Here is a 24,185-nt window from a genome sequence, read left to right as displayed (position 1 = left end):
TGCACTGTACATCAAGCCCCTGTGTGGTCCAGTGCCCTTTTGACTTTCAGCAGAATGAAGTTGAAAATGTCAAATTGTGAATATAGAGATGCAGTAGGGATCACTTTAAAAGAGTCTACTTTAAGCCTGGCAAATTGTCTGGTAGTTGGTGCAGAAGTTACAGTTGCAAGATTTAGTTCTTGTGGTAGAGGGTTTGATTCTCTTGGCCCTCATTTGCCTACTATGTGCCCTTGAGCAAGCCACCTAACTAGACATTGCACCCTGATTACCTTGAAAAGGAACTTTGGGAACTTTGTGCCCAGTGAGCATACCTGATTAACAAATAAAATTATTGCCACTGTGTCCTGTAGAAGGTTTGAATCGGAAGGTAAATGACAGTGTAAAGCTATACCACAGTGGTACACTGATATCTTTATTCTTGTGTGATTTTGTAGCACAAGGAAAATAGAACGGGATATTCGATGCTCTCCAGCAAGCACAGAAAGAGGACGGTCCAATTCTCGCAGAGCTAAACCAATCCGTGGAAGAAGACACACAGGACTAAAGCGTAATTCGTCAGGCATGAATACAAATTTGTTTTAGTCGAACAGTCAGCTATATACATTGATTATTATCTTTTGTTAAGTTTTCCATTTAACTTTACAGTGGAAAGTGGCAAAAGCAGACGTTCCTCAGCAAGCTCTACTAGCGAATTTGAAGATCTCTCTGAGCCAGCCAGATTAAGGTAGATTTTATGTAATTAGATTTCTGGCAAGATGATACATGAATATATATATATTTATTTATGTCTGCATCCAAGTATGTATGAATGTATGTGTGTAAGTATGTATGTATTTTCATCTGTTCTAATTCAGACTGAATATTTCAGGCTCAGCCTGAAGAGTGCAGTAGACAGAAGCTAAGTGTTTGTAGAACTTTTTACTATTGTAATAGACAGACTGCTATGTTTTGCTTACTGGGGAATATTGCTTGCCAGTCATTTTGCCCTTTCAGCCAGATCCAAAACATTCATGTATTCCTCCCACTCCTTTGCATGCTATGTTATTGATAATTTGGATATCAAAATGGCTAATTCCAAATTAAGCATGATTTTTTAGCTCACTGTGCCACTCTATATAAAATATGCAGCTATTCAAAGCTGTCAGCAAGCAGGCCTTCATTTAGTGCATCTTCCAAAGCATTCATATATTTTTTTTCTGAGCTGATGTACCTATTTTACTGTAAACTGCTGTAGAAGTTAGTAAAGTGAGATTGTTATGTTTAGATGGCTGTCATTAACATTTTAGTGCTTTAGCTCTTGCATTGCATGTAGACCTTGCCTGTGTTTTTCTGTGCTCCTTTTCCTACGGTATGTCAAAGAGCTCATAAAAAAGAGCAACCAAGTATATTTGAATATGGTTTATTCCTGCTGTACATATAACATTTGCCTTTTTGTTTGAGAATACATCACAAGTTTTCTGAGAGCACTTTTTGTGTTTCTTTTCTAAACCTGTTTTGTTTAAATAGAATGTATCTTTGAAATTTTATTAGAAGCAGTGTTACTAACTGTTCTGATGTGCTGTTTTAATTTCCTTGTCACTTTCTTCTGGAGGAAATTTTTATTCTAAAATTAAAAAAAAAATTTGCTTTTGTAATGCCAAAAATTTCAAGCAAGCTTCAACTTAGGACATCTTTTCTGACACTCCATTTGTCCATTAAAAAAAACTTAAATTTATGATCTGATTGAAAAAGAAAAGCAGGTAGGTTACATCAGGAACAGTTGATTTGTTTGTGCTGCATGGAAGTGTTCAGACATTAACTGTTTTTTATAGTTTAGGAATGACCTCCAAATTTTGAGCAAGTTAGTTTGAGTTCTTTACAGAGGTCTTGGGTTTATTTCTGACCATTAAATATGCATATACAATTCATACCTCTCAAATGTCCCTGATTTTACTTCATATTTGTATTTATTTATTTTATTTATTTTACATTTGTTAATCGAGAACCCTGTCCTTCTTTAATCTTTAGTGATTTACCAGAAAATCATACATTTTAAGTCAGTCAGTAATGGTAAACATTGTAAGCCACAGTGGTACAGCGGTAGCATTGTTGCCTCACAGCAAGAGGTTCTCCTGTTCGATTTAAGGCTGGAGCGCCTTCTGTGTGTAGTCTGCATGTCCTCCCCGTGGTCAAGTGGCCTCCGAAAGACATGCATAAATTAGCGTGCCTTCGCTGAAGGTTGGGTGTCGGGCTGGCAACTCGGCACCATAAAAATCTACTGCCAATCATTAGTGGACCGGAGTTCCGCTGTGGCGAACCCTAACTGGGAAAAGCCGAAAAGACAAACAAGTAATGGTAAACATTGAGTTTTATACTACTTGTTGAAAAAAAATGCATATTTATTTATTTATTTTTGTTTATTTTACATTTGTTTACCGGGATAGTCCGACTGGATACATGTCCATGTTTAGCGGAGGCCCAGGGAGAAAAGCTCCAAAAAGACATTCAACAAACTGTTACATTTTTACAATTTAAAACACAAAATAAAACAAATAAAAGGATTTTTACCCAGATGTAAACAAACACAAAAACAGATACAAAAATTATTACATTTTTACTCAGATGGAAAATTCTAGACAGTGTTTTTTTTTTAAGAATGATAGGGCATTGAATGCCTAGTAGGCTAACCTGGTAGTAGATCCAAGGAGCTCATAGGATTTATAAGTTAAGAAACAATAAAGTGTAGGCAGAAGTCCCATATTGATACAGCACATACTGTTCTACTAATTTTAAGTTCGAGTAAAATTTTAACATTAGTATAACCACAAATTCTATGTTAAACACATATATAACCACAGTCCAAAGAAGAAAACACTCAATCAGCACCACAGAATCCAAAGAATAAAACTTCAGCAAATGCTCTGAGTGGTAATAAAAATTATAATCCAAGTAAAACAGACACAATGATCCTCTCTCTAGCGCCTCGGCTCAAAAGCCTTTACAGAGTATACTTTTTTTGTCATCATACCATGCCTTTTATCCTGTATTCAATAAGCATTAATTTAATTAAGTCTAATTAATACTAATACCAATTAAAGAAAACACTTCCCATGGCATTCTCTCTTTAACCCTATTAGTGCTAGGGTATTAAACTTCAAAATTATAGCTGACTCCATTCTCCATAATTTATTTTTTATATTTAAACCATGGACTGATTTAACCTGTCCTAAAACTGTTGCTTCAAAACTATTTATTTCACTATTATGTACTACTTTGAAATGTGAAGGTACAGGATTTTCTTCCTTATTTTTTTCTGTTATCCCTTAAATGCTCTTTTAACCTGTCCCCAGATGTTCTTTTACTTTCTCCTATATATACTTTGTCACATGGACACCTCAGTCCATAAATATTCCTGTACTACCACAAGAATATATACCCTTTGTGGTACATTCCTTCCCATTGATTTTATCAAAGTTTTTTTTACAGTATACTTAAACAACAGCACCTTTCACAAGGGTAGGTGCCCTGTGTGGATATCTCTAAAGCTACATCCATTAAAGGAGACTGGAATCTCGCATGGACTATAAAATCTTGTAAGCTTCTTCCTCTAGTATATGAAAACATAGGAAACCCACTTTCTTTTATATTAAGATATCTGCTTTTTTTCCAGAATATTCCAGAGGTACTTCACTAATTGCCTAAATTGTTCTGAAAAAAAACATTTATTCAGTTACAAAAATAAATGTATGCCCTTTACAATTTTTATCATAAAACCTGAATTCTTACACACTCTCTTACCCTTCATTACTTTTTCTTTACCTTCTTCTACTACCTTTGCATCATAACCCCTATCGAACATTTTAGCTACTTTGTTTATTTCCCTATCACTCTCCTGCTTATCACTAAACAACGTCTTGATTCTTAAAAATTCCCCATAGGGGATAGATTCAATTGTGTGGGGAGAGTGACAACTATCTCTATACAACATATGATTATTTTCATCAAATTTTCGATGTATACCAGTTTGAATTTTTTTATTCTTGTCACACTATTTTAACTCTATATCCAAAAAATGGATTTTTGTTCCTTTCTGTATTCCATCAAACCTGATGTTATAACAATTATTTTGTATTTCTTGTTGAAAAGTTTTTACTTCATTCCACCCCCCTCACATATAAAAGTCAAGTCATCAATAAGTCTATAATATTGTCGAACATAATTCCTATAAAAGGTTTTATTATAAATACATTTATTCTCAAACAGGCCCATAAAAAGATTAGCATACATGGGGGCAAAACCCACCCCCATGGCAGTTCCTTTTAGCTGCTTGTATAAAACCCCATTAAATTCAAAAATATTATAGGTTAAACAGAAATTCATCAATTCTGAAACAAAGTGTGTCTTACGGGTGCCCTTTAGAAGGTAAAACATAGCTTCCAAACCATGTACATGTTCTATACTGGTGTATAAACTGACCACATCCATGACAAGGAAGAACATAGTCTGCTTCCACTCAATCCCCTTGATTTTATCCAAAAAATCAAACAAATCTTTTTTTAAGTAAGAAGGTAGTTTCTCTACCTCTGTCCTAAGATCAGTGTGTAAGAATAAGGTCAAATTATGTGTGAAGTATCCATAGGCTGAAACTGTAGGCCGTCCTGGTGGATCCACCATATTTTTGTGAATTTTGGGGACACAAAAGAAATAGGTCATTGAATTCTTCTTTACTGCAAAACGCTTATACACATCTTTGTGGGAGAAATGTTTCAGTCTTAATCCTTTCATTAACAATTCTTTATAAGTAGCTATTGCTTCAAAATAACTATCCATCCCTACTAGTGCATACACTTCCCTGTTGTCTAAATGTTTATAGCACATTTTCAAATATTGCACATAATTTAATACTGCTAATTCACTCCCTTATCAGATGGTTTAAAAATAAGCTTTCTATCCTGGTTTAATTTTTGCAAACTAGACCATTCTGCTTTAGTTAAATTATATTTACAATCCCAGTTCAGTTAAATTTAAACATTGTCCCTGATTTTGGACTCCCCCTTCCCGATTATTTGGCCTTGTTCATAATTCTTGAACACAGAAGATGAGAACTGTGATAAAAAAAATCACATCTCTCGGTACCCTTTACCTCCCTTCCCTGGATTTTCTCTAGGCAATGCAGGTACATTTTCTCTGGTGACCTTAGTTTCTTTTATGTCCTCCCAGAAGTTTCTCTGGCTCCCAAGGCAATATTATTGTGCTTTGCTAAAAAGAAATTTAACTGGTACAGCCTTTAACCAGAATTGGAGGAACATTATCTTTTCAAGGGACAACTCAGAAAGAGACAATGAGACAATTTGAGTTCCTTTCCATTTCATATATGAAGACGTATGTGTACATTGCTTTCATATATGTGTATTATGTATGCATATGTATAATACACAATTGTATCAGTTAATATTGAAAATAATAGAGTGAACATCAAAAAAATGAACACCAAATCCAGAAAAAAGGGTATCCCCAAACTTACATAAACCAACTTAAACAACAGAAAATCTCCCTTAAAACAGGAATGATTGCTGCTGCACTCAACAAACTAGGAAAGGCAATCACTCCCCCCACACACAAAAAACACATGCACAATAACAGAAACAAAAACAAATAATTCAACAATCCCCTTTAAATTCATAAGGAAGACCCACCCAAAAACACCAAATACACATAAACCAGACTAAAACCATCTGAAAAAAACAACCTTATATTGATATTATTGCCAACATTTGACAGCTGAAAAAAATGTTCGACCATCTGTGCATTTGCAAATTTGAATAGCACTTTCTCTCTCTCTCTCTCTATATATATATATATATATATATATATATATATATATATGTGTGTGTGTGTGTGTGTGTGTATATATATATATATATATATATATATATATATATATATGTATATATATGTGTGTGTGTATATTTATATATATATATATATATATATATATATATATATGTGTGTGTGTGTGTGTGTGTGTATATATAAACTACACAATGGATATAAAAAGTTTACCACCCCTGATAAAATGCCATTTTTTGTGATGTACAAAAATTAGACCACAATAAATCATTTCAAAACGTGTCCCACCTTTAATGTGACCTATAATATGTACAATTCAAGTGAAAAGCAAACAAATCTGTTAGGGGAAAAATGTACAATATGCTGGTTGTACAAGTGTGCACACCCTTAAAATGAACACTTTGTTGTGTGTGCATACCCTTAAAACTAATACTTTGTATATAGACGTGTGTGTGTGTTTGTGTGTGTGTGTGTGTGTGTGTGTATATATATATATATATATATATATATATATATATATATATATATATATATATATATATATACATGCATACATACATAAAGATGGATCGACCCAAGCTGAGCTCAGCACATTTTGGTCAATTAAAATTTTTATTGAAAGAGGAATACTGAAATTAGTGAGATCGCAGTATTACTGGGACATAATCCCTTCCCTGGTATTGTGTAAGCTAAGAGTTACTTGTCTCCCTCTAGAAGTATATATCTGTATATAGATAGAGTTGAGTCATGGTGATGTGAGGAATGCGGTGCCCCCATGTTGGAGGTATGTGTGGTGGGGCTTGCCTCCTGCAAAGAAAGGTAATTTAGTTTACTATTTATGTAATGAGTTTGAGGAGTTGACTGCTTAGATTTTTTTTTTTTAATATTTTAAGATTTGATTCATTGAAAGTGTTAGCTGGCAGACTGTCTTATACCAATATGCAAACATATGTATGAGTATGTGTGCACATGTATATGTAAACCTGTAGAGAGATTTTTTAGTCATGGTTGGATTCTGCTATATACAAAGCTCAGACTGTTTCCTTGTTTTGTCGCCATGACTGTGCAAGCTTTGGAATTAGGGGTTATGGGAGATGCCATTGTCTGCATGGGACATACAAGGTGGCTTGCCCTCCACTAAAATGTTTTTTTTGAGGGAGATCTTTTGATGAATGTAAGTGGTTGAGCAGTTGGATTTGTTGTATTGTCACTAAGAGTTTTCGTGAGATTCATCAGTTTCATATAATTTTATGACTTGTTTTCACTGAGTTAGGAGGTCTCACTGAGCTTGAGTAAACCTAGAATTTTTCATTTTCTGTCATTTTGTCTGGTTGCCTTTTCTTTGATGACAAACATGGATTCTGAGGAGAACATGCCTGCAGCATGTTCTCTTCTGCCTATAGGATAGTGTGTTTTCCTGGATAGTGTGTTTTCCTGTTTAGAGTGAGCATTCTGATGATGAATCACGTTTATTTATTTCTCCTGAGCCCTTTCAGTAGTTGTTTCTTTTGGTGATCATGTACAACTTGTATCATTATCAGGTGATAATTTAATGGCTGCCCACAAGAAAAACAGAATATTTTACAAAGTCATGAAACATCCATTTATGCTGATCCAGTTGTTATTGTTGTCTTACTCTCTAAAGGTTTGTTTATTTTCTTTTTTTGAAGTTTGTTTACTGAGGTAGAGCACTGATCACTTGTGATCAGTTTCGACCCAGGAATACAAAGAAAGTCAGACTTGCACTTAAGTGAGAGATCAAGAGTATAATGGAAATTCACATTTATAGTAATACCATTATCAGCTAATACTGTGTTGAGAGTATATACAGTAGTCATATGGATTGTTTACAATAAATCAAAACAAATCACATTTAAAAAAGTGAGGTATCTGTGTAATAATTGCCGAGCTGTGTGTTGTCTAAGTGGGCATGATAGGCTAGTTAAGTGGAGTGAACATGTTAGAGTTTGTGATTAAAGTTTTGATAAAAAGTTTGTGCATGAGAAGTGTAGATTGGTGCAGTAGAACCTGCCATATGTGGGGCAATAAGAGTGGTACTAGTAGGAGAGAGGCTGATTTATGTCAGGTTTGGCGATGTGGTTGTGTCAGAGGCAGTGATATTTAGCTTTTTTGAGGAGGTGGACCTTTTGTTGTACCCCAGATTTTGTCTTTACTAGTGGGGGTATACTTTTCCAGAGTTTTGGCCTTAATATAGAGGAGCAATAACCTGTACAGTGGCATTCATTTTGTGGTGGCTGCAGTGGGGTGGGGGGTAGCGTAGTTGTGCTTTATGATATTGTAAGAGAAAAGCCATCTAATTAATTTAGCTGCTAAGGGAGAGATGGCATGGGTGACTGCAAGTTTACATTGATGGGATTCTAGGAGAAGATAAACCTTTGGTGAAAAGAGATGCAGTTTGCATTTTTAAGTGTTTTCCAGTGGTTCATTTTGGAAAGACAAGATAATAAAGCCACAGATTTTGTTGGTTATTGTTTGAATGTGTTTGGAGTATGCTTTTGATACTGTGATTTTAAAGGGGAGGCTGTATTCATGTTGGGAGAGTAGAGTGGCTGTTATGGAGGTTTTCATAAGAAATGGGGAAGGCTTTCTTGGCCTAAAATAGTTGGGAGTTAAGCTTTTTCCTTGAGTAGTTGAAGAGGATGTAAAAGTTAATGGGAGGGGTCAAGCAAATACAAAGGTACTTTAAAAAAGGTAGTGTTTTCATTGGGGGGATTTTTATGGTCATAGATATACAAAGTTCTGTTTTTTAAGTTTCTGATTTGTGCCAAAACTCACAATTTTGGCGTAGTTGGAGTTGAAGGAGTTTTTTGTAGGAAACCCATTGGATTAGGGCTAGGAAGTCTGCTTGCATGTCTTTCTGGACGTTAGGTACTTGTTTGTGCGAAATAGTATGTCATCGGTGTATAGTAGGAGGGAAGGGAGATGAGGTAGACCAAACGAAGTTTATAAAGATGGAGAATAGTTGAGGAGGAAGTATGGAACTTTGCTGTACTCCCTTTTGAGGGCTGACTGTTTGGGGAATCAAGTTGGTCAGGTAGCTTTGAAACCAAACTTATGCTCATTTGTAGTAGGCGATGGAGGAAGATGCTGTGTTCACCAAAGTCAAAGATTTTTATAAGGCTGAAAAATATGGAGCCGGTGAATGGCCACTGGTGATAGCTAGTAGTATTTATTAGGTATGGGTTGATAGGGTGGACAAAACCCATGTTGTTTATGTGAGAGGAGGTGTATGGTGTATTGGATGAATTGAACTTGTATAGTTTTTCAAGCAGTTTGCTTAGAGTGATGACAATAAAGATAGGCCTCCATTAGGATGTTTAGTGGTGTAGCTTGCTTTGATATTTGACTGATTTTAGTGGCTATTTTCCATATATTTTCTTGACATTTCATGTCATGCAGAGACTGAAGATGTGTCACAGGGCAGTTGTGAGGAAGTTCCTGTAGTGATAAATGAACCAAGGAGAGAGGCTGTTTGTGTCTTATCGGCTATAATTTTTTGAAGATGTTTTAAGTCTCTTGCTTTGACTTATTTAAAGTAAAATTAAGGAATGTAGAGAAGTGGTTCTCTGGATGGAGGGTATAGACTTGTTCTGGTGACTTAGCAAAGGAATTTTAAAATGTTTTCATATGACTTTTGTGTCGTTGTATTGCTTGTGTTGAGAGGCTTCAAAGTTGGATGTATTGTTGCCTACTGCTAGGAGAAGGGTTGTTTTTCCACACCTGCCATACATCATCTCTATGTTTTAAAAGGGATTTCAGTTCAGGAGTTAGCCATATCATTTTGGTTTGTAGCGTCTAGAAATTATAGGAAAGGTAATAAAACAGTTTATTTGGCAATTTCACTTTGAGTAAGCAATCTAAAACCATTGAGAATATAGTAGAAATGTTTGTGAGCCACCATTTTGACTTTTAAAGCAGCCAGTTTTCACACACACACTGTGTTATGTGTTTGACTAGATGAGCAAACCCAGGCATTGTTAAATCCTTGTCCAGTGATGAACTGGGGAAAATTTGAGTAATTTTTAGCTGCAAGAAGCATGTAATCATCTGTTCATTAGATCTTCCCATATGACTTCCAGCAAGTGACACGTGCCCAATCAGGGAAAAATATTTTTCAGAAAGTTTCTTTAGATGCTAGTATTGCTGTTGCAATTACTGTGTTTACTGGCCCGTCTTTTCTGTTTGTCTGTGGGGATATCCCCTAAAATCTGCCACATTTGCTTCAGATCGGCAGATTGCTTTGAAAGGTTGCTATAGTAAATGCCTATAATGCTCAGAAGACCATGAAGTCTCCACACGCAAAAAACGAAAAACACTTTGCTAGAAAACCCTGCTTTGTCATACTCAAAACATAAAGGCATTGTTAGAACATTAAAAACTTGCCCTAGAGTACTGTATGTCATTCCCTCTGTCAGCCAGATGGCCATCTACGTATAAAAGTAAAAGAAAAAGGTACCAGAAAGAGATATGTCAATCGTAGGAAAATGGAGAAACTAAGAAAAACTATTGCCAAGGACTCTGCTGTCTTAGCGTATATGACCATAAAGATCCTACCAGACCCACAAAAGCCTGAAGGAGTCAGCCATAGAGAGGTGCAACCCTGTTTAGCCCCATTCACAATGCCTAAGTTTTTAATGTCCCTGTCTGTCTCAGCCCCTTTGAAGAAGAAAGTTGGATTCCAACACTGTAGCTAGCCCAATCCTCAGAAATGTGTCTTACTGCACCACAGACAGATGTTGATTCCCAGATGTCAATTGGGGACACCAGTGCAGGGGAGATAGTCAGTCAGTCTTCAGGATATTCCAGCCATTCTGACTGAGCATTCAAAGACATCAGTTGAGGTTCCTAGGTTCCTTCAGTTTTATCCTTCCACAGGGATCCAGTGTTGTATTCTTTTATTGCCGAAATACAGTTCACCGGTGCCAGTGTTCAGACAACAGAAGCCCGCTCTGCTAGCACCTACCCAACTCCCATATAGATCATCCGCAGGAACTTTGCAGAAGACTTTGTGGTTGTCTGGCAGCATGTTAAACTACTCGCTTCTTAGCATCCAGCCACTCACCTTAGGTGTGATCCTTTTAACAGAAAGAGAGATTCTTCAGAGCTGACGTCCGATTTGGCCTCAGAAATTAAGAGAACATATTCAGGACAAATATGCCACCTATTAAAGTATGATATACACAGAATTACCACAGTCTGTGCCAGGGGGCATCTTCATAAAAGCCCTAAACCTGATGAGATAACTTTTTAAAGTAGTAAGTGAAGGGGTAACCGGTACTGTTGTTTATGGAAGAACTCAGATTCGCTGTCATGTAGTCAGTTATCCATGCTTTTGACATTGCCTTTGAAAATGATTTATCAGAGGCAGACTGCTGTCCATTCTCCCCTAAAAAACTGGCAGCTGCTATATATGCGAGAAGAATTTAAATTTTTATACAAGAATATTGTGGTGGATCTTGCAGTTGTATCTTTGGATGCAACAAGCCTATCAGAGTTAGCAGCAGTGCTCAACACCTTCAGCAGTAATAGAAAAAGCAGTATGCTAGAGCATTTTGGAAAGATGTCTACCTTATCCTTCCTTGCCTCTGTCAGTTTATCCTCCAGATTCCATATGATTCGGGGCGGGAGATGTTTGAGGTGATGAGGAGAGTGCTGTCTCCACAGAAATGTCCACTCTCGTGCTTGGATATTGTTCCCTCAAAGGCACTGGTGTCTGTCTCTGCACCAATGCATCCACAGAGATGCGGAGACCCTAAGCCTCAGGATACCCCATTGGGTGAACCCCTCTGTTCCGAAACCTCCCCAGAATACCCTTCTGAAGAGGTCCGTCAGAAGATACTATGCAAGAGGAAGCATTTAGTCTCTCCAGAGGAGTCCACCACATCAGATATAGACCTTGGTGAGTCGGAAGGGTCTCCACGATCGCCCTCTGAGGATGTCTCCTTTGCAGACATCCTGGAAATACTTAAACAGAGAGGTGGTTGGAAGCCCATCAACCCTTCAGAGGAGTCTGTATACCTGAAGGCTTTTGGGTCTCACCCTTTCGCCACTTATGTTTCTCCACCTTTCGACGAACTTATGGACCTAGTTTGTCGAAAGGCATAGGAGTCTCCAGACTCTAGTGGAGCCTGTTTCTTGGAGGCCAAACATATTCATCACGTCTCCTGCAGACAAAAGTTTTCTAACAAACGGAGTTGCAGTAGATGCTATGGTGGTGGCAGTGGCCACCAGAAAGGAACTTTCAGAGACGTCCTCTTCTGTTCATCCGCCGAACAGGGAGCCTTATACAATGGACAGATATGATGGAAAGCACACGTTTTCTTCAGCGATTTTTGCACTTACGTCACTGAATTATCTCACCCACTTTACCAGACTTCCGTGAGATTTCCTGAAGGAGCTAGGAGGTGTACTCTCCAAGGTTAAGTGACTGAAGGGGCGTTAAAGAAGGTTTCCTCTCAGCTCTCTACCTTAAATTCAGTGGTGAACTCCTCCATGAGTCTCATTTCTTATGCAGTGGATGGAGCGAGTAGGGCAGCAGGTACAGGAATTTCCCTAAAGAGACATTCCTGGATGTGCTTGTGTGACTTTGCAGAGCCCTTTAAATCTTCTTTTGTTAACGCCTCTTTTGATGGCCCATCGCTGTTTGAGCCAAAAGTCAAAGACACACTAACCAGGTGTGAACAAGAAGGAAAAACTCTCTGCCGTAGGAGTCCATTTTTTTCCCTACTTTCTAGACCTTATCCAAAGACCAAAAGGGAGTAAAAATGTGGTTCCAAAAATCCCAGAGAGCTTTCCAGGACACGTGGTGATTATTCCCCCAAGGACAGAGGGGGAAGTAGTAATGGAAGATGCCGGCCACGCAGCAGAGGGGGTCTGCTAAATCAGGGCAGCAGGGAATCCTTACGTGGTAAGCACTTTCAGCGCTCCTGAAATGATGCTTGCCTGTTTGTCTCTGTAGGCAGTTGGGGGTTGCTTATCTTTGTACACAGAAGCTTGGCTAAAAATAAAAGACAAGTGGGTACAAAGCATCGCATCCAGAGGTTACTCCATACCCTTTTCTTTCCCCATCCCAAACATAAAAAATATCCTGGACATTCCACCCAGTCAAAGGGAACAGGCAACTCTAAAAATACAAAAGTTGCTAGAAAAAAAGAGTCATCCAGACAGTCCCTGCAGACCAAATAGGATCCGGAACTTATTCAAGATTCTTTTTAGTTCCAAAGAAATCAGGGGACTGGAAACCAATCCTGGATCTCATCAAATTAAACAAGTCCTTAAGAAAGTCAAAGTTCCGGATGGTAACACTGCTGTCGGTACTCCTTTTTCAGGGAAAAGATGATTGGATGTGCTCTATATACCTCCAGGATGCGTACTACCACATAAAAATGGACAGGCGATCAAGGAGTCCTTTGTGCTTTCTGCTGGGAGCCAGTCACTACCAGTTTCGAGCTCTGCCCTTTAGTCTCACTACAGCCCTCAAAGTGTTGAAGTGTATGGCAGTAGTCATGACTCACTTGAGACGCCTAGGATTCCGATTGTTTCTGTACTTAGACGACTGGCTCCTAACCACCACCACCGAGCATCTACTAACAAAAGCAAAGGAACACCACCTTACAGCTCTGCTCTCACCTAGGAATCACAATAAGTTACAAAAAATCTGCGTTGTTGCCATCTCAGCATATTGTTTTTATAGGAGCAGATCTAGATACAACAATAATGATGGCAAATCGTACCCCCGAAAGAATTCAAGTCCTACGACATCAGGTCATAAACCTATTTTCCAAGAAAAAAGTACAAGCAAGAACAGTCCTGAAAGTCTTGGGGACCATGGCAGCAGCGATAAACTTAATTCCGTTAGCATGTCTGCATATGACAACTCTGCAGTGGTTACTGTTCACTCAGCGGTCCATGCAGGAACTACCCGTGTCCCACCAAATTATGATAACAGAATCTTGCAAGAAAGACATTTGTTGGTGGCTTCACTACATTCATGTGACATTAGGTCAACCTTTTGTTCTTCCACAAACTTTAGCCTCAGTGACCATGGATGCTTTCGCGATGGAGGGGGCATTACCTGGGAAGGACAGTCCAAGAAACTTGGCAGGATCATGAGGCCCATTTGCATGTCAATGTCGTAGAGATGGGAGCGGTGCTTTTAGCGTTGCAAGCATTCGAAGACTCTCTTCCTCTAGGAACTATTGCAGTACAGACAGACAACATGTCGGTTGTGTGGTACATAAACAAAACAGGAGGAACCAGGTCTTACCCCCTTTGTCGGGAAGCCCTGAGAGTATTGCAGTGGGTGACTTCCTTCCATTGCTTTCTGATAGCAAAGCACATCCTAAGGAAATCCAGCGTGATAGTAGACAAACTCAGCAGAGCAATTCTGATGCCTCACGAGTGGTCCCTAAAACAAGAAGTAGCAGAAAAGATTTTCTGCAAATGGAGCCAGCCTTGCTGCAACCTTTTTGCCATGTCCATGAATGCAAAATGCAGCAGCCATCTTGCCCTTATCCCCCCCTCCGGGGGAGGGATGCACTTGTACATGATTGGCCCTCAGGTCTCCTCTATGCCTTTTTTCCCTTTCCGTTGATACCCAAAGTCCTTCAGAAAGCCAGTTCCTTATAAAGGAATTTGATACTCGTTGCCCCATACTGGCCTCATCAAATCTGGTTCCCCTTTCTTTTGCCTCATCTTCAGGAGGAGCCGTAGATTCTGGACCCAGTTCCAGACCTTCTGACTCATGCATCATGGATGCTCCACCCCTCCCTGCAAACCCTCAAATTGACAGCTTGGCTGCTCCAATTTCAAACATAGCAAAACTCCCTAACCTTTCTCCATCAGTGAGGCATATCCTGATCTTGTCTCATAAGGCTTCAATGAGAAAATTATATATGAGCAAATGGAAAAGATTTTCTTCTTGGCCCTTGAGTAATCGCATTGACCCCTTCTCTGCCCCAATAGCTTCCATTCTTGAATTCTTAGTAAAGCTATTTAATGAAGGCTTATCTGCATCTACTATTCGAGTTCAGTTAGCAGCGATGTCTAATTTCCATCTAGGTGAATCTGGCCCGAATGTGATGTCCCACAGACTTTCAAAGCGTTTTTTAAAGGCACTATTTTATTAAGACCACCCATTAAAGCCCCTCCAGCACCATGCGACCTGAATTTTGTTTTATCCTGTTAGATTCTTCCTCCATTTTAACCTGCATCATCCTGCGATTTCAAGAATTTGACTTGGAAGATGATTTTTTTTTATAGCTATTACTTCTGCTAGAAGAGTTTCAGAGCTACAAGCACTGTCTATAAAGCCCCCCTACATGTTTTTCCACAAAGACAGAATATCCCTACAAACAAACCCATCCTTTCTACCCAAAGTATGCTCAGAATCTAATTTGAACCAATGTATAGAACTACCAGTTTTTTCCCAAACTATGGCAACAAGGCAGAGTATATGCTACACCAATTAGATGTACATAGACAATATTTTTCTACTTACACAGGACAAAGGACTTAGAAAATTTGACCAATTTGTATCCTATTCAAACTCAAAGAAAGGTGCTCCCGTGTCTAAAGTTGCACTTTCGAAGTGGCTATCTTGATTGTATTACCTTTACTTGCCAATCTTGAAACTAAGAACTTTCCCATAAAATAAAAGGTCAGTCTACAAGAGCCATTGCAACCTCTTCTGACTTTTGGCGAGACTACCAAATAATACCATTTGTGCTGCAGCAACATGGGCAAGGCCTCATACATTTATCACTCATTACAAAGTGGATTTGGCCTCCAGGAACAGGGCCTCTTTTGGGTCTCCACTGCTTTGAAGAATATTCTGTGTTGAGCCACCCAAGAAAGATGGTGCTAGGGATGCTGTCCCAACCAGTTAAGAATGAAGGCGAGATAGGACAAATCACATAAAGAAGTTATGTACTCACTGTAATGTTCCATGTGTGTTGCCCATCTTGCCTTCATTCTTGCATCCCACCCTCCTTCCCCCAGCCCTTGGCTCCTGGAGGACCGAGCAGATACAATTGGTAATTACTGTTCTCTGACCTTGATTGCTCTATAAGGTATTCCATTGGTTGTTTAGTACTTTTTTTTATATCAGCAAATAAGATCTGGGGAGCTTTCCTAGAGCATGATGGGATAAGGTTTTCAGCCCAGAGCTAGTAGACTCTCTTGAGCTTTTGTATAAGGCTGTGTCAGAACCGAGGATAGATTCTGAACCCAACCAGTCAAGAATGAAAGCAAGATGGACAACACACATGGAACGTTATGGTGAGTACATAACTTCTTTTTTTTCTGTCATTGTCAGTTCAGGGCAGAGCATCTTATGAAACGAGGCAATGCAAGTGGAAGAGGCCAAGCCATGCAGCATGGTAGCAGTAGGAAAAACAGTTCCCCTTCTAGCCAGAAGAGGAATGCGCATAATTTACTATGCAGCCACCTCCACCAACCCCTTCCCTCTAATGTCCTGGTTGATAGACTCCCCCACTTCAAGGAAGACATGCATGCCCTGAACTCACACTTCTAGGTGAGAGAGAGAGAGTTTACAAGATAGAAATCCAAACATTCCCTGCTGTAAGCTTACTCTTCTATGCTTTACTGCTACTATTCTGAGGCAGTGTGATTAAGTGCAGCACAGCTAGCACATACAGAGAAAGAGACATGAGACACAAGCAGAAATCATTTATTAGGAAGTGTCTATAAGCTATTACAGTTATAGTGTTGTATTATCTCTGCTATTCTGTTATGAAATACTGTTAAGGAAGATAGTACCTGGAGCTGACAGGATCCCGGTTTAGTTACTGATCAGTGGCAAACCTTCCATCTGCTTTCTGTAAAGTTTCTCTTTGACGTATCCCTGCAGTCAGAAAAGAGAAAAGGTCAATCACAGATGTACACAAAATGTCCTGAACAGAGTTTGTTCGTGTAATCTCAGTCCTGATCTTTTACATCTGCTGATACATTCTGACACTGCACATTGAAGTTTATTCCCCTAGAGATCAGATTGATAGAATGAAAACATTCACTATCACACTACATAATTTTTCTTACATCTGTTAAATACTTCACATTTTTCTCACACAGTAGTTACTGGAAAGAAAGCAGTCTTGGAAAAAAGTTTAATTTTCAAGGCTACATTTTTATCTCAAACAGCCAGCCTCAGTACGTTCTGTAGTCATTTCCCTTCTTTGAGCATTAAAAAAAATTCAATACATACATACACCGCGTAATACTGTTGTGGTGCTGGTAAAACCTCAATATTATTAGACTAAGTGCTGCAATGTAAGTTGTAACTGTCCTGCAACTGTTTTTAGTTATTTCAATGTTTTAACTGTAATATGTGACCGCAGTGCTAATATTAACTGCAATCCAAAATCATGCATTTTAGTGCTGCAAGAGTCGCACATACTACTTTTGAAGGGTTCAGACCACATGCAGAAGCAAAGTATTTGGGTCTGTACACTACAGTCTCTGGATTGAGATATTTGTGCATGGTATGAATTCAAGCAATATACTGCTGCAAGTTTTTATTTATTTTGCATTCACTTAGATATAAACAGTACATTAAAATAAAGGATGCAGTAATAAATTAACTGTAATTAGAATGTCTGTTTTGACAATGGTACTTCTGGCCTTTGACCATTTTAATAATCGCCTGATGCACACCTCTGAAAATTTCTAGAAACTTGGAAGTCCATATAATCTAGAGTTGGTTATTGAAATGTATGCACTTGTTTGATGCTAGCATAAATAGACACGATCTGCTGTTAAATTTTTGATGTCTTTGCTAGTCCATAACAGAACAGGATTGCTGTGTACACTGCATTGGTGTACAGCCTGCAAAACTACTCTCAAATTGTGCAGCTGCTTTCCACAAAACCAGTAATTGGTAAATTCATTGGGAAACCTGAGTAAGTGTTCAGTCTTTTTACCATATCTGGCCCAGACTGCTATGTCAATATGTCTGACCACATAATGTAAGCTGTAGTTGTCTCTGCCTTGTTCGTTGATGACTAGCACATTGCGTAATGTCATCAGTAACCAAATTGCTGTTTAAAATTATGCCCTGCTGTCATTCCCATTCATACTGAGCTGAACTGAAAAGAGCTACCAGCCCCAACTCTGTGCTGAGATACCAGACAATTAAAGGCCTTTGAGCTTCTTAAAAAACATACGTTGCCAGTTTCCTTGATTATTTTTACTATTTATTCATTATTCTAACTACCTATTGCACTTTGTATTGTCTGCTGCTCTAGTTTATTACTATAAACAAATTTGCACTGTTGTACTGCAATTGTCTGCTTTACTGGGCCTGTTAAATTGCTTTTTGTTACTGTTTTCACTGTTTACAAAGTATTTACTAGAATTTTTCTCTGTTTGTAAAGCATTTGTTTATTCTGATTTTCCCCAAGGAGTGTGTTATATAACTGAATTGTTTGCAGTTAAAAGCATTCTTTAGAGGCTCTTTGCTCTTTTTTTTTTTTTTTTTTTTTTTTTTGCTGTTTAAAACATTTATTTATCTGGTGCTGTTTCTTTGTTTTAAACTTAATTCATACAGTTATCAGAGCATTTACCCCTACTTCGCTCGTTTTATTTCATTTATTTAGTATCTCACTGCTGTTTTTTTCTGCTGGGTAAACATTTGTTTAGTGTTTTCGGGCTAAAATAGCATAGTCCAGATACAGGTTTTCTGCATCTGGGCCTGTTTGTTTGTAGTGGCTGTTTGTTCTGAGCACATTTTCCAGGTCATCTTGGATTGGAAAGGGCCCTTCTACACTCTAGTGAGAGGATTATGCTGATTGGTATCTGACTGGTAAAGGCTGGCTGGTCTAGGGCTTGGAGTAAGCACCACATTGGTTCTTTTGTGCTTTTTTTTAGGTTTTAGCATTCTGGTATTTAAGCTTGTCTGCACATTGCTCCACACCTCGCACTGCCACACAGTTGTGTACCATAGCCAGACATAATTTTGACAATTTTTCCCTTAGATACAGCTGTATCCCATTAGTGTAGTCCTCATCTTTAGCACATTTTTGGCCAAAGAGGCATCACTAGTGAAGCTTTGTAAGCACCCATTGTAGTAACAGCCTGAAGAGTTTTTCTGAGGCCCTGCTCTACTGACTAGTGTAGCACTTAGCCTAGCCTCTGACGTACTAGCACATCTAGCCCATTAGTTATTCCTATGTGTGACCCCTTTTCCTGCCACGTTCCAGTTTCTGACCATATAAATTTACCCCCTCAACATGTGAGAGATGCAGCTATATTAAAAACCTTGAATCCATGCTCTCTCACATACCACTCAGTACATCTGACAGTGAGCGGGTTGCCAGCATGCACACCTCACCACTTACTCCACCCAAACCCACATCACATACCTTCTTATGCAGAGGTCCTTTCCAGAAACTTACCTAAACACCAGACACCTCCCAAACACAAGCACCCTGCACATACTTCCTCTGCAGAACACAACACACACAATAGTTCATGCACCAGTGTCTCACCTGTCAAACCCATAAGGCTAAACTCTAAACCTAACGTATTAGTTATAGGTGACTCCATTGTGAAACACACAGATATCCCTCTCACCAGGCTGGATAAGGAGAAGTTCACTGTCAGTTGTCTGTGAAATGCCAGAATCTGCCATATCACACATGCATCCAAGTCTCTCAATAGGTACCGAGTTTATGACTCCATCATAGTCTACGTTGGTGTGAATGACTTGAGATATTACTCTCTGGACTATACAAAGAAGAGATGTAATATGTCCCTAGTCTTAAGCAGCATTTTACCTTCACCTAGAATAATGACTCAATACAAACAGAAAATGATTGAATTCAATAATTGGCTTAGTTTTTTTTGTGGCATTCTAAGGTGATCCAGTATCAGCCTGGGAATGACATGATCGACAGACTTCGATGCTTTGTCAGAGATGGTCTTCATCTGTCACCCCTGGGATTTCGGTTACTGGCTAAGGCTCTTGCCACCCCCATAGTGCCTTTCTTAGGCAGTGTCACAAGGACAAAAACTCCTGAAGTAAAAATACCAACCAAAAGCAACCTCAAGGTCATCCTGCTAAACTCTGGTAGTCTTAACATGAAACTGCACTCACTGGAAGCAGTCTTCTACCTGGAGGATACTGACATTTGTGCAGTCATGGAGACCTGGTTCAAAGTTGTGGAGAGCATCTCAGCCGTACTGGGTTACACCTCCTTCCGTATGTTCAGACCACAAACAGAAGGCAAGAAAACTAAAGGAGGTAGTGTATCAATATTCATCAAAGGTAAATGCACCTCCAGATTGGTTAAACAATATGATGCCCTAGAGATACTTTAGGTACAATTAACTGTTGGTAGGACACCTGTTCAAGTCATTGCCAGCTAGAGAACCCCCTCCATGAATCAGGACACCCACTCTGCCTATTTGGATCAACTTGAGTCTATCAAGATACATCCGAACACCATGGGTTTGGGTAAGTTTAACTACTCTAGCATTGACTGGGTGAATTACTTATGCTCAAGCTCACCTGCCCAAAGGTTCCTTGACTTGTCAACTCCAATACCCTTGATCAGCTGGTTGACATCCCCACTAGCAGTGCCACCATCCTGGATCTGGTGCTTACAAATATGGGAGACCAATGTAGCTGCCCCACTGTGAGGTCATCCCTCGTGAGATCTGACCACAAAATCAGTCTAATTTGAAGTAATTATCACACTTGCACCCCCCCCCCCCCAGCAGCAACTAGACTAAAAAACTTTTCCATAGCAGATTATAACCTCTTAGGGGATGGTATAAATAGCTTCACTACTCCACCCCCCTCAGACAGAACCAGTAACTATGACGTGCTCTACACCAATGCTGTATACAAGCACCTGTATAACTGCATTGACTCGGCAGTGCCTGTTAAGACCAAAACAAGTGCTTCAAGGAAGAGCAAACCTGCCTGGTGGACAACCCCCATTAACAGGCTTTACAATAAAAGGAAGAAACTGCTAAGTGTAAGGAGGAGTGGGCTTTAAACTGGAGACACTCCCTCCTCAGCTTAAATAAGCAAACAAGATTTCTTGTGACGTCCTCCAAGGCAAACTTCAAATCCAAGTTAGCTTCCTCAACAAAGGACAACATAAGGCTTTCTTTAGTAACATCCGTAACCCAAAAGGTAAGGCCTAGAGTTGCGCCGAACTGGTAGTTAATGGTAACACGTATACTGAGCTGGTGTACATGGCTAACCTGTTAGCTGACAGGTTTGGTAAAAACGTCACTGCCCTGTCCCTGCCACATGTATCTCATGACATCCCCTACCACCTGTCCCTTACCTTCCATCTCTAAAGAGCAGATCATAAACCTCCTTTCTAAGGCCAAAAACACAGCATCAGTGGGACCTGATAACATCTCAAGCTGCATCCTACATGGGCTCAAACAATAATTAACATCACTATTGGGTACTCTTCAATCACAGTCTAAGCACCAGTTTCATCCCAGCTGAATGGAAAACAGCGACTGTTATCCCCTTGCACAAAGGTGGTGTTTCTACTGACCCTGGGAACTACAGACCTATTAGCCTGACTAGCCATATCTGCAAGGCCATGGAGAAAATCATCATGTACCTTTTCAACAAAGATGTAGGTAATCTCCAAACAGTAAATCCTGCCCAATTTGGATTTGTCAAGGGGAGATCATGCCTGTTAAACCTGGTGGATTTCTTCGAGACAGTCACCAGGGCCCTGGACAAGGGGAAGTCTGCACATACAGCATACCTAGACCTAGCCAAGGCATTTGACAGTATCCCTCACTCAGGCATCATTGACAAATTCTCCCAGCTAGGTATCTACCTTTATTTCATAAGTCTGGTTGTGAACTGATTCACTTACATAACCCATGCAGTCAAAATAGGGGAATCCACCTCCAACAGCAGACGCGTAACTAGTGGCATTCCACAGGGATTAGTCCTGGACCTCTACTGTTCGGAATCTATTTCTCTGAAGTACAAGCTAAAACCAAGGGGCTGTGGCTGGCAAAGTTTGCTGACTACTGCAAACTGGATGCAGTCATAGAATCTCCAAACAATGTCAACATCCTTCACGAAGGTCTTGCACAAGCAAATGAGTGTTTTCAATGTCATGGCCTCAAACTCAATGCAAAACATGTATTCTCATCACTTTCACTAAAAGCAATGTTCCTGAAAATTGCTACATCAATGGCAATGCCCTAAGTACACTCTCAGTATTGAGAGATTTGGGCACCCAGGTTGACAGCAGCCTTGCCTTTGACCACCATGTTTCCATAGTGGTATGAAGGACATTCTATATGGCTAATCTCATAAGTAAGGGCATTGCCTCGAAAATAAATTATCCCCTCCCTGTACACTTCACTCATTAGGCCAGTGATTGAGTACAATGCCCCTTTTGATGTGTACCTTTCAGAGCACCTGCAGCAATTGGAGAGACCACAGAGGTTCCTCGCAAGGAAAATTTAAGGTCATCAGCAGCTATCCTATTTTGATCGACTGAAATCACTGTCACTTTATTCTGTTTCACGCAGACTACTCAGAGTCTATCTCTGCCTTGCATATAAGGTGATCACTGACCCTGCTTTATTGGAAATGCTGCACATCCGCAAGTCAGATGACACATGGGTTACTCTCTAAGGACCTAAACCTGGTATGTGACATCAATAGAACCTGCTGAAGGGACAGATTTATTTCCCAGAGGTACCACACCTTTGGAATAGACTCCCACTTCACATCAAACAGAGCACCTCATTGGCCCTCTTCAAACACAGTCTGGAAGATTGGATGGGTAACCATAAATTCATCCCGGGCATTCCACCTGCGTCCCTCTTGGACAGGGGCAATAAGTGCTGATTAAGGTAACCAGGGTAAATTTGGCTAGGCTTCTAAGGGCCCTCGGACCATTAGCCTAGTAACTTCCTATGATCCTATGATTATAGTGTCCCTGCGTAAGTGTCCACATTTATTGTGTGAACGTTTTGTTATTCCAGATTCCAGAGATTTCTCTTAAGTATTCTTAACTGATGCCACTTTATTCACTTTCTGGTTGTGCTTCCTTGTAGTACAAGGTATTTACCCATATACTTCCCACTCTTATACCCATATACCTTGTAGTACAAGGTATATGGGTGTAAGAGTGGGAGGCTGGCATAGTGGTTAAGGTGTTCACCTAGGCACAAGCTGCAGCATTTGATTCTCACATGGGGTAATTGGCTGGGCTTGGAATAGGCCACAAGGGGCATTGAGCCTGGTACTAATTTAAGCTGATCTACTGCATTTAACTGCTTTACTGCATTAATTGGTGCTTTTTGACTATTTTTTGTCTATGCCTGCTTCATTATCTTCACTTGTTTTGCACTGTTATATTGCTTAGCTATTTTATTTATTTATTTATTTTACATTTGTTGACTGGATGTATGTCCATTTTCAGCGGAAGCCCGGGGAGAAAAACACCAAGGTAAACATAGACTAGATCTAGGCTTGCTGAATCTAGCCTACATTTAATGCACTTGAACTCAAATCTAGCCATTTTAAATTAAGAGGGACTGCCCTGCACCCTTGTGGCACAAGAGTGTGGATATAGCCTTGTCTGAGCTGGGGATTGCTGGAAAAAGGATCATTGTTTGAGTTTCTATTGGCAGACTAGTTTAAAACTGCTTAATTTTGCCTGTGTATAAGCCTTACATTTGCATGGGTTTTGGCTCAGTTAACTGGAGCGTTTGGCTTCCTTTGCCAGAGGTCTAGAGTGTTTCTGCTTGAATCCAAGCCATACAAAGCTAAGAACAAAAAGTCAAGTTTATTTTGAGCTTTATCTGGACTTGGCATAGCTAGCTAAAGACAATCATAAGGCTTTCTTTAGCTATGTCCAAAATCTTAAAGGGAATGCCCAGCTATATGCCAAACTGATTGTAGACAGTACTACTCATGCTGAATTCCGAAGAAATTGCCAACCTGCTGGCGAACAGATTTAGCGCAAATTTCACACTCCTGTCCCTACCAGACACACCCCAAAACATCCCTGTCACCAGTCCACTTCCTGGCATCTCCAAAGAGCAGGTCATATCCTCCATCTCCAAGGCCAAAAACACAGCCTCCATGGAACAGCATAACATCCCAGGCTGCTTACTAAGCAATCTAAAACAAGACCTAGTGGAACTACTTGGCACTCTCCTCAACCATAGCCTGAGCACTGGCTTTGATCCAGCAGAAAGGAGAACAGCAACAGTAATCTCCTTACACAAAGGGGGTCTATCAACCGACCCTGGGAACTATAGACCCATAAGCCTAACCAGCCTTATCTGTAAGGCCATGGAAAGAATCATCA

At 39.6% G+C, this 24,185-nt stretch overlaps 1 protein-coding gene across 3 annotated transcripts in view; it reads left to right on the top strand.

Annotated features, from left to right (window-relative positions):
* CCDC61 (coiled-coil domain containing 61) overlaps positions 1-24,185 on the top strand; it is a 934,642-nt gene that overhangs the window by 713,234 nt on the left and 197,223 nt on the right. For 2 of the 3 annotated variants that reach the window (XM_044087502.1, XM_044087417.1), the window contains exons 9-10: positions 435-559; positions 646-724. In XM_044087502.1, coding sequence (XP_043943437.1) covers positions 435-559; positions 646-724 — 204 coding nt within the window. The remainder of the gene's footprint in view (positions 1-434; positions 560-645; positions 725-24,185) is intronic. The other variant, XM_044087587.1, reaches the window with a different exon arrangement.

Source organism: Protopterus annectens, chromosome 1.part0 (genome assembly GCF_019279795.1).
Source record: "Protopterus annectens isolate FY-2018-M chromosome 1.part0, PAN1.0, whole genome shotgun sequence".
Classification (NCBI taxonomy): domain Eukaryota; kingdom Metazoa; phylum Chordata; order Ceratodontiformes; family Protopteridae; genus Protopterus; species Protopterus annectens.
This window is presented reverse-complemented; position numbering and strand designations above follow the sequence as displayed.